Source organism: Rhinopithecus bieti, unplaced genomic scaffold (assembly GCF_001698545.2).
Source record: "Rhinopithecus bieti isolate Rb0 unplaced genomic scaffold, ASM169854v2 scaffold_42380, whole genome shotgun sequence".
Classification (NCBI taxonomy): Eukaryota; Metazoa; Chordata; class Mammalia; order Primates; family Cercopithecidae; genus Rhinopithecus; species Rhinopithecus bieti.
In genome coordinates, this window is record NW_016818327.1 from 96,881 (window position 1) to 108,943 (window position 12,063).

Consider the following 12,063-nt stretch of genomic DNA (forward strand, 5'->3'; position numbering starts at 1 on the left):
AAATAGGATGAGCATTGTGGCTCACACCTGTAATTCCAGCACTTTGGGAGGCCGAGGCAAGAAGATCACTTAAGTCAAGATGTTTAAGACCAGCCTAGGCAACATAGCGAGACCCTGTTTCCTTAAAAAAAAAAAAAAAAAAAAAAAGAATTATCTGGTCATGATGGTGTGAGCCTGTAGTCCCAGCTACTTGGGAGGCTGAGACGGGAGAATTGCTTGAGCCCAGGAGGTTGAGGTTACATTGAACAGTGATCATGACACTGCATTCCAGCCTGACTGACGGAGTGAGACCCTGTCTCATAAATACAACAATAACAGAAATTCCTTGATAAAATAAGCATCAAAACGCACATGGGTAGAAATAGCAATTCAACATATAATTGAATTCTTTGTAATTTGGGAACTCCTTTCAGATTTTTGGTTAACCTTTCTTTTTAAATCTACTTTACCCATAGGATCATTTTACTAGGATCATATCAAATAAGCCAGTTATAATACACATTATTAGGTATCATGAATGATGAGAAATAGAGAATTCTTCTTTTTCAGGACTTCAAGTTTTATTACAGGCACAGTACATATTAGAGCAAGAACAAAAGTCGTACATTTAAAATTGTATTCTCCAAAACTTCAGAATTTCATTATTTTATACAAATCACTGGAAACCAAAGACTAATACTCTTTGTACAGCTTTCTGTTGATGCTTTACATATCTCTTCATTGATAATCTATGTATATGGGCTTATCTAGTTATATGTCTGTGGGTTTGTATACCACAACACACACACATACACACGCCTGACATCTTTAGTTCCCAGGAGAAAGAATGTATGTGAGGCCTTAAGATAAAAGATTTTAACATAATAATTAGGAGAGTCAAGTCACCATTTGGCTTAAACTCGAGCTTCCCCTCCTCATAATTTTTATTCCATTAGAAAATAGTAACAATGTGACACTTTAATTCATAGCTCTTTCAAAAATTATATTGAGGCTTATAGCTCCTTCCTTTTATCCTCTCTACTGGTTCCCAGTGCTGCCATTTGCATTTGCTGATTGACAAATAAAAGTAAGTACAGTCTTACGAAGAACAGTTTTCAATTTCTTTATTGAAACTTCACTTCCTTAGTTTATGGCAGAAAAGAAAACTTCTATTTTATTCTTTTTTCTCCATATATTTAACTCTGAGATACATTCAAACTTGAGGACATCTGCCTCTCACTTTCTTGACTTCAGGATTAATGATTTAGTTGTAGGTTAATAGATTAAACTTAGTGTTATATTAGAACTATGAAGCTTTCTTCTGACTTCAAGATTGGATTCTGGGCTTACCTCATGACTTTGCCAAATGGTTTCACTACTGGGTTTCTTCTCAGCCTTTTCAATCTTATAACATAAGGATGTCTAATTTGAACCTACGTAGCATGTTACCTGTAGAATTTCCTCATTATTCCTGTCTCCTGCTGAGTGAATCTCCTGCTGAGTGAAATACGAAACATCAACTCTTTTCTATTTTTTAAGACTTTATACAAAACAAAATTCGTCCCTTAATTATAGTATAACTTTTTCCAACAGGAATTTATCTTATTTATTTATTTATTTATTTATTTATTTATTTATTTGGAGACTGAGTCTCTTTCTGTTGCCCAAACTGGAGCACAGTGGCGTTATCTCTGTTCACCACAACTTCCACCTCCCAGATTCAAACGGTTCTCCTGTTTCAGCCTCCTGAGTAGCTGGGACTATAGGCATGCAACACCATGCCTGGCTAATTTTTTTTTTCTTTTGTATTTTTAGTAGAGATGGGGTTTTGCCATCTTGCCCAGGCTGGCCTCAAACTCCTGAGCTCAGACAATCCACCTACCTCTGCCTCCGAAAGTGCTAGGATTACAGGCTTGAGACACTGTGCCCAGTCTATAATTTAAATTTATTGATGAAAAAAATAATGTGTAGAGCAAATAACTTTTATAATGTATAAGTCTACCATTATCTTTATATGTAAACATTCATAACTAAAAGTTTAGAACATTATCTCTTTTCTCTTTTCAAAATCTTATGAATAATTGTAATAATTGTAATAATTAACTTATGAATTATATTTTGCCTATTGAAAACAAAATTAGGCTGCTGAGTCAATGTTTAAGTGATAACTATGAATTGTTATTCTGTCCTTTATTGCCAATATGTTTAGGAGGACTGTTCAGTTGGCAGTAGGTTGTTAGTCAGAGAATATGAGCTAAAACTTCACTTTTCATGGTCTGAGAAGCTTGCATATTTATAAAATTGTTTTGACATCGTCTGTTGCTATGTCTATCTAAGGCAGATATTTTCCTACCATAGCATTATACAAATCTGTTCTCGGTGTCCGCAGTATTTTAAGCAAGAGTTATGTGTCCAGCAACAAAGTAAAGTCGCGTTAAGTGATGATGGTGCGGTGCGTGTTTATAGGACACCAGAGAGAATAGATACGCCTCTAGTCACAGGGCCTGTGACATCAGCCAAGCTAAACTGAGTAATTATCTCTAGTTCTTTCAGCAAACCTTGCTCCTCAGACCCCATATTTCAGCCTAAGAAAACTCTGAAAGGCAAGCAGTTAATCCCATTTAAAGCCGTCACACTTCATTAGTCAGGCTTAGAAGTGGTCCAGTGGAGGAATCTTTTCTAAGAACTATACTGAGTCAAAGGAATAAAGTGCAGATTTGAAAAACTCTACTCAAATGTCACCTTCTCTTTAAAATTGCTCCCACCCTTCCCTTCTCCCACCATACCCTATTCCCTTCCCAAGTTCTGTTTTTGCTATAGTACTTACCAACTAACATATAGTTCAGTTATATATTGTGTTTATTGTTAATTATCTGGCTTTCTCTACTAGAATGTAAGTTACAGGAAGGTTATATTTCTTTCTCTTTCTTTTTTGTTTACTGAGGTAATGAAAGTGCCTAAACAGTGCCTAGCACACAATTGACTCAATAAATACTTATTGAATTAAGGATTTTTATGGTACCAAAAAAGCAGCCGTACAGGATTACTTTTAGGTCTCTCTGTTCATTAAGGATTCAGAAGAAATATTAAAGCAAGAGATGATCCAATCTACAAAACGCTAAGCTATTCAATAATGTTAAATGTTCAAGCAATACTAGAAAAACAAATGTTGACCTAAGAAGTGGAAAGTGGGGAATGTTATCAGTGGCATGAGTATAGTTGACTTTTTTTTTTTTTTTTTTTTTTTTTTTTTTTTTTTTGAGACAGAGTCTCCCATTGTCGCCCAGGCTGGAGTGCAGTGGCACGATCTCAGCTCACTGCAAGCTCCTGCGGGTTCACGCCCTTCTCCTGCCTCAGCCTCCCGAGTAGCTGGGACTACAGGCACCCGCCACCACGCCAGGCTAATTTTTTGTATTTTTAGTAGAGACAGGGTTTCACTGTGTTAGCCAGGATGGTTTCAATCTCCTGAGCTTGTGATACGCCTGCCTTGGCCTCCCAACGTGCTGAGATTACAGGCATGAACCACCGCGCCCAGCCTGTAGTTGGTTTTTTTACACTGAATTCTTTCGTTGATATTAGGCTAGCAGATTCCATGACTTTCTCTATGTTTGGTGCTATATGTTTCCCAATTTCACCATACTGCTCAGTGTCATGCTTTTATAAACTACACATGCTTAAATGTCTCCTAACTCTGTGGTCAGCGTTTCACTTGGATGAAAGTTACCTAGTTTCACATTTTATACATGCCACTCTTCTTTTTACTTCTAGGACAACTTTATTTATTTTATCCTTATGACATCAGCTACAGAGAGAATGGGAAAGAGAAGATGAAAATAGGTCAGTTTAGCTTCCATAGGTCCACTAGCAAGTTTTGCTGGGAATTGAAACACTTACTTAAAATTAGATTAGCTGATGGTCCATGGAATTCTTGGTTGTCTTTATCACTAATTATTAAGGCCAGCTATGTTTTATTTTCCTTTCAGATATCAGATCTGTACAATCATATTGTTTTATTTATACATATAGATTTATCACAGAAACTGTATCTTTTGAAAGTGACAATTCTGCAGGATAAAACGTTCCCACCACAGTTGGAAGTATTGTTTTGAAAAGCAGAGTGCTGTTTCATAAGTAGTATGTTTTAGGAGGTCATGTTTACAGTAGCTTATAGTAGAGGTGACAGAAATAATGTCAAGCAGATGCTGCCTTTCTTCTCTTGCATTTGGGTTATTTAAACACACTGCAGAAAGATGCATTGTCAATAATATTCTGAAATATGAAGCAGTGCTCTTACGATTTCTAGACTTGTGGTACCCAATTCTGTTGTTTCATACATTTTAAATGACCATCAAACATTTTTATTATTAAGAAGTTATTAGAGTAATGGTGGTAAGTCCAAGTGTATTTGCCTTTTAATTAATATGGTTATATATTTGATTTATCTCAGCTTCTGGTTTTATTTGTATAAGAATCTAACAAATTTCAATATTACTAGCAAAAAACCTGAGTCATTAAAAATGCATAACTTCCTTTGCTTATTTTCTTTAATCAAGATTTAGTATTTCATTCCAGTTTCCCTGAGGAGTGTTAGAACAGCTGTGAAAGATACGGCTTTTCTCTATCAATTCTCCATTAATCTTCTTAGTCTGTTTTCAGTTAATTCCTGATTTTGATTCGTATTTGGTTTGCATTTCCATGTGAGAAAATGACAAAAGCCCTGGTTGAGGAGGAAAACATGTTCTGAGTTTGACCTTTTATTTTATTGATAAATAACTGAGTGATCAGTTTCCTATATATTTTATGAAAACAAAATTTAACAAAAACCAAATACACATTTATATTTACAAACATGACTCTTCTCTTGTAACAGAGCTGAAAGGAAGAACACTTTTAAGATGGTTTGTTTTTTGAGCCCTTTTGGATCAAAATTCTTATCGCGACTCTATAAAAAATGTAATGACTGTAATAAAGTATGACATGATCAGGAACTGATACAGATTATGTTTATGGTAGATATTTTGGTAGCTATGAAACATGAATTTTTTTATTATTTGTGCAGCTACAACATGGGATCAATGAAGAAATCAATGTACATATATAAATGCATTTTAATCTATTTTATAAATTAAATTTTGAGAATTTAGAAGAGTTCATAATGTAACTTTTGATTGAAAACCTTATGGTAAATAATATTCGTATTTGATGTATACATCCAATGAGAATGATAGGTTACAGTGTTTTAAGATTGGCAGCCTCTTCAACAAACATTAAAAAGCACACATAAAAAATATATGTTGTCCTTTCTCTCAGGAGTTACAAATACATAAGGCAATATCAGTTTTTCCACACTTTTCCAGCATACTGAATTAAATTGGTACATATCTTCAATGGATAGAAAAATTATTTTTTCTTACCAAGTTAGTATTAAGATGTTCAGTGACAAATTATAATTTTCCATTTAATAAGATACAGTCCATAAATTAAACTCTTTTACAGAGAGTAATAGTAATCTCAAGTGAATATAGAAAATTTCTGATGTCACGTGTTGATATCAATGAGTTAGTATGATGGTATAAATGTCTACCATTCATATATACTATATTAATTTATATGGAACTTATGTGCTGCTGTTATCATCTACACTAAATTTTCATTTGTGATTCTGCTTAACTTCATGCAGACTTGCCTTAATTTGTTAAGGATCTGAGTTTAAATTTCGTTTACTTCACTACAGCTTATATTTATGACCTTTGACCTTACTCTTATCTGTAGCTGGCAGCAGATATATTTTCAGTTGCCAGATTTCCTAAAAATGTTATTTGCTATACCTTCTATGAATAGAGGTGGATTATAAAGAAGATAAAATACCAGTGATGTTAACAAAAACAAAATTTTTTTTTTCAGTTTTGTCAGTCTTCCTTATTACAGTTCATGCTGCTATTTCTGTATATTGCTAAATGTTGTCAACTTGATGCATTATTTTAAAATCATTTTATCTTTAGATTGTCATAATGGAAGTGCAAGGCTTGAAGTCAGTTGCTCCCAATCGAATTGTTTACTGTACAATGGAAGTGGAAGGAGAAAAACTGCAGACAGACCAGGCTGAAGCCTCAAGGCCACAGTAAGCCAGTTGAAAAAAATGTATTGTTGTTATTGTTTGTTTTTTTAATCCTCCCAAAGAAACATGCTCTATTTATGTGCATAAATGTGTGGTATTACACTCTAAAACTGCTATTTGGCTAGCTTTGTCTCAAATGTGTTAGAACTAGTGTGTTCCTTTCTGGATAATGATGTTATAATTAGAATTTTGGCAGAATTCCTGTGTAGTACAAACAGGAAATCCAACATGCAAATGCAAAGCTAATCATTAGGCAATAAAACATTTATAAGTCATTTCTAACGAAAGCAAATTTTATCATCATTTGTTATTTGAAAGGTAATACATAATCCTATTTCATTTGTGAGAATTGTATTCTAATAGCCTTTTCATTTTTGCCTGTTATAGTTCTTGGTGATGTAACAGTAGATACCATGATTCTGCACAATTATTTGGAATAGTTAGTAGTGGGCTAGAGAAGCAGTTAATGACTGCTGCACAATAATCAGAGTATAAAGCTGCTTTTTGCCAGCAGTTTGATGTTTCAGATTCTGGCAATGAGTTAATTAAATTAGTAAGATGTTCTCTTTAACTCATTCAAACTTGAGGAACCATCATGGTCTCTAGTAGAAACAACCAGGCTGGCCTGAGGAATTCAGATGCAATATGCTTGACCTTCATTTGTACATTACCTTTAGAAAACATTTTTTTTCTTCTATTTAATCTTTATTCTAAATATCTTATAGGATTTAGGATTTTTGCCTTATTATAATACCAATATGTGACCTGTTCATTCAAGAAACCTCTGTTGAGATCCCAAATAGGCACCAAAGATGTATGAGAAATGTTCATTTTCTTTAGAGCAGGCAGGATAGGGAGATACAGAGGGTTATGTGTAATGGTAGAGAAGTGCTCAGAGTGTTAGGGGGTTGAAAAGAAATAAGTTGAAGCTTCTCATCCTAACCTACAAATTCCTACAGGCCTGCACTTGACCAATCTCTCATAACCTCTGGGATCTCGCCTGCTCCCTTTGTTCCCCGATCTTCTGCAATTCATCTGCCCTGGACTTCATGCAGTTCCTCAAACACTTACCCACCCATTCCTGGTGTCGCACTTGCTTTCCCCTCTGCTTGTAGTCATCTTCCCTCTTATCTTTGTATAGCTGTTTTCCTGGCATTGAGAATCTCAACTTAACCATCACTGAGAATAATCCTTCCCTTTAACCCAGTGGGAAGTGTACATTTTCTGGCTCACCACTTTTTAATTTTTGGACTGTGTTAATTATCTGTTTATTTTGCAATATATTTTCTCCTGAGAAAAGGGTAAAACATCTTATCCTATTTAGTCTTATATCTGAGTACTTAGTAGGCATTCAAGTGGAATTTATTAATTCAATTGACTAAACTTATTTTTGTGATCTAGTCACAGTATATATTTGGGGGTAATACATTAGTATATTCACAGAATTGTGTAATCATCACCACTATCCGTTTTGAATATACTCATCATCTCAAAAAAAAAAAAAAAAACACACACACACACACACACAAAACTGTACCCTTTAGCTATCAACCCCTAACCACTCCAGTTTTAAGCAACCACTAATTTACTTTCTGTCTTTTATAGATTTACCTATTCTGGACATTTCATATAAATAGAATTATATATACAGTCATGTGTTGCTTAACAGCAGGGATATATTCTGAGAAATGTGTCATTAGGTGATTTTGTTGAACATCATAAAGTATACTCATACAAGCTGATATGGTATAAATATTTTTCCCTACATGTATATATTTCATATGGAAAGCTAAATGTCCTAGCACCATTGCATTTTTCCTGCCTGATGTGCAATGCCAGTATCAAATGCCATATATCAAGTCTGTTCAAGTCCTTTGCCCATTTTTGTTTTCTCAGGTTTTAAGAGTTCCTCTATTTTGGATACTAGGCCTTTATCATATATGTGATTTGCAAATCTTTTCTCTCATTCTATGAATTTGTTCACTTTCTTGATTTGTATTTTGAAACACAAAATTTTGATGAAGTCCAATTTATTTTTTTCTTTGTTGTGCCTTTGTTGTCACCACTAAGAATTCATTGTCAAACCTAAAGTCACTAATTTTTAGCTCTATGATTTCTCCTAAGACTTTCATAGTTTTAACTCTTACATTTAGGTCACTTATCTATTTTAGGTTGATTTTTGTATATGGTGTAATATAAGGGTCCAGTTTCCTTCTTTTACATGTGACTATTCAGTTGTCCCAACACCATTTGTTGAATTCTTTCCTTATTGAATGTTATTTGCATCCTTTTTGAAAATCAGTTGACCATAGATACATGCATTTGTTTCCGGACTCTTAATTCAGTTTTACCAATCTATATGCCTGTTCTTATGCCACTACCACACTTTCTTGATTACCATTGCTCTGCAGTAATTTTTGAAATCAGGAGTGTAAGGCTTTCACCTGTGTTGCTTTTCAAGATTGTTTTGGCTATTCTGAAATTTGATATGAATGTTAGGAACAGTTTATCAACTTTTGTAAAGATTATGCAAAGATCACCAGCTGAGATTCCAGTAGGGATTATGTTGTAACTGTAGGTCAATTAGGAGCATACTGCCATCTTAACAGTATTAAGTCTTCTGATCCACAGACATGGGATGTCTTTCTATGTATTTAGACCTTCAATTTCCCTTTCAACAATGTCTTGTAGCTTTCAAAGTAAAAGTTTTACTTTTTGTTACATGTATTTCTATTATTTTATTCTTTTTTATGCTATTGTGAGTGGAATTGTTTTCTTAAATTTACTTTTAAATCATTCAAATTATTAGAAATATAATTATTTTTGTATATAGATTTTATATGCATCAATCAACCTTACTGAGCTTGCTTATCAACTCTAACATTTTTAGTGGATTTTGTAGACTTTTCTATGTGCAAGACCATGTCATCTGTAAATACTGATAGTTTAACTTCTTCCTGTCTAATTTAGATTTCCATTATTTAATTTTTTTGACTACCTGTCTCCAGTTCAATGTTGAATAAAAGTGGTAAGAAAAGGCATGTTGGTGTTGTTGCTGATCATAGGGGGAAAGCATATAATCCTTTATAGTTAAATCTGATTTTAGCTCTGGATTTTTAATAGAAACTCTTAGCAGTTTAAGGAAGTTCCTTTCTATTTCTAGTTTGTTGACTGTTTTTCTAATGAAAGGGTGTTTGATTTTGTCAAATGCTTTTCCTACATCTATTGAGATGATCATGTGGATTTTATCTTTTATTCTGTTGATAGGATGTAACACATTATTTGATTTTCAGGTGTTAAATGAACCTTGCATTCCTTGCACAATTCCCACTTTGTCATAATATAAGATTTTAAAAATTTGTTACTGGATTTGGTTTCCTGTGCTTTGTTGAAGTTTTTGGCCTCTATACTCATAAGAGATATTGGCCTTGTAATTTTTTGTGTGATGTCTCTGATTTTGTTATCAGGGTAATAATGGCCTTGTAGAATAAGTTTTAAGTAGACCCTTCAATTTTTTCAAAGGTATGAAGAATTTGTATTTTTTGAAAGCATTTGCTAGAATTCACCAGTGGAGTCATCTGGGACTGAGCTTTTCTTTGGTAGTAATCCTCTGATTATTAATTTGATCTCATGTTATAGATCTGTTCATTGTCTTTCTTCTTGAGTCATTTTAGGTTTTTCTATTAGGTTGGTGCAAAAGTAATTGTGTTTTTTGCCATTAAAAGTTAATGCCATTAAGTTTTTGATTCATCCAAGTTCTTTAATTTATTGTTACACATTTGATCATAGTTTTATAATTATTTTAGTTTCGATAAGGTCAGTAATAGTATCCTCTCTTCCATTTCTGATTCTAGTAATTTGAATATCCTTTCTTTTTTCTTAGCCCGTCTAACTAAAAGTTTGTCCATTAAAAAAACTATTTTAAATAACATTTCTAGGATGATTTCTTGGACTCTCTCCTATTTTTCTATTCCCTATTTTATCTTCATTCTGCACTATTTACTTCCTCCTTTTTTTTAGATTTAGTTTGCTTTCATGTTTACCATGTGTTAGGTGAAAAGTTAGGCTTTTGGTTTCAGATCTTTCTTTTTTCGTAATATAGGCAATTGCAACTGTAAATTTCCCTCTAAGCACTGCTTTAGTTGCATTTGTAAGTAATGATATGATCTCTTTTCATTTTCATTCATCAAAGTGCCTTTGATCAGCAAAATATTTTGTTTCTGTAGTAAATAGAGTCAATGGAAGAAAGTTCTTAGCTGCAGGAAATAGAAGCCCCAGGTCCTGCCATGTCACTCCAGTGGCCGAGAGAATTGAAGTCTTGTCAGTCCTGAAACCCACTAGAAGAATACTATTGTACCACCACTTGTTGGGAAGCTCTTTCATGGTCCTTAGATTATTTTATTAAGTCTACCATACTAATCCATGAGATTTTGAGGGAGTGTGACTTCTCTAATAATCTCAGTGCTATGGTTTTTATTCCCCACATAATCTTCTCTGTTTTATTTAGGTATAAAATAAAATCCATCTATTGTAGATTAGATGATTTTTAGTAAATTTATACATTTGTGCAACTATCATCAAAATTCAATTTTTAGACATATCACTTCAGAAAGTTCTGTCATGGCCATTTGCAGTCTATTCCTGCTCCCACTCTCCGTTCCAGGAAACCACTCATCTATTTTCAGGCTCTGCAATTTTACTTTTCCTGGATAGTTTATATAAATGGAATCATGCAATATGTAGTCTTTGTATCTGGATTTTTTTTGCTTATCGTAGTTTCTACAAAATCTTATATTTAATTGATACTTAAATATTTGGTTTGTGAGACCAATTAATTTTTATCTGAAGTTATGTTATTTTAACACATTTTTTTTTTTTTACAAACAGTAAAAGTTTCATGGGCTGTTATTTAATTTTCCGTATATTCATAATGTATTTGAAAGGGCTTCTGATATTGGGGAACAAGTGCATGAACAATATAAGTGAATTAAAATACTTAGAAACCTGAGAGGAAGTATTATAATAAGCCCCAGTGCTCTTTTTTAAATTACTNATGGGCTGTTATTTAATTTTCCGTATATTCATAATGTATTTGAAAGGGCTTCTGATATTGGGGAACAAGTGCATGAACAATATAAGTGAATTAAAATACTTAGAAACCTGAGAGGAAGTATTATAATAAGCCCCCAGTGCTCTTTTTTAAAATTACTCTTTCTGTAAGGAAATTTGACTAAAATAGCCTTTCTGTGTTTCCCCATGAACACTGAGTTAACTTTTTAAATGAATTAAGAGATTTGTATTTATCATGGTATCCCAGGGCAGATTACCTTAAAAATGTATCTCATGAATGCTGACCAACTGCAGCTTTTTAGCAGTGTCATTACTTTCATCCCGAACTCATCTTGCACAACAGGAAAGAGATGTATCTCCTCCATCATCATAGTGAATTGTGTCTCAGACACGTTTTCCAAATTTTAATGCTTCAACAGTTTGTGCTTTGTTGGAGATAAATTCATCCTTCTGTCTGATACTAATTAAAGTGCCTTATTTAGTCCATATTTCCAATACACTTAATCAAGATTTCTGGCCATTGCCTATTTCATTCCTGTAGTTCTGATTTCCTGCCAGCAATTAGGGGGAAACAGCGTGTGAGATTGGTACATAACCTAGAATATAGGACCTGGGGTCTAGTAACATGGTATTGATAGACAAGTTTGGTTTACAAAGAGTGACAGGGAGGCAGTGTAATTTGTGAAAGTTTCATTTTAATTTTTATTTTGTAAAATGGGGAAGGGAGTGTGGATAAACTATATTTTTCAGTTATGGAGAAAATTCCTGTTATTTATAGATTTTAAGTCATCGTTTCACAGTCTCTTAGTAAACCAGGAAAAGTTTTGTATGAATGAGATACAGAGGAATTATTTCTACACTTTATAGCATTTTACCCTTTCCAGACATTTCATTTA

At 33.5% G+C, this 12,063-nt stretch overlaps 1 protein-coding gene across 1 annotated transcript in view; it reads left to right on the plus strand.

Moving 5' to 3' along the window:
* Positions 1–12,063, plus strand: part of CADPS2 (calcium dependent secretion activator 2) — a 366,001-nt gene that overhangs the window by 48,414 nt on the left and 305,524 nt on the right. The window contains 1 exon segment of the mRNA XM_017856925.1: positions 5,982–6,100. Coding sequence (XP_017712414.1) covers positions 5,982–6,100 — 119 coding nt within the window.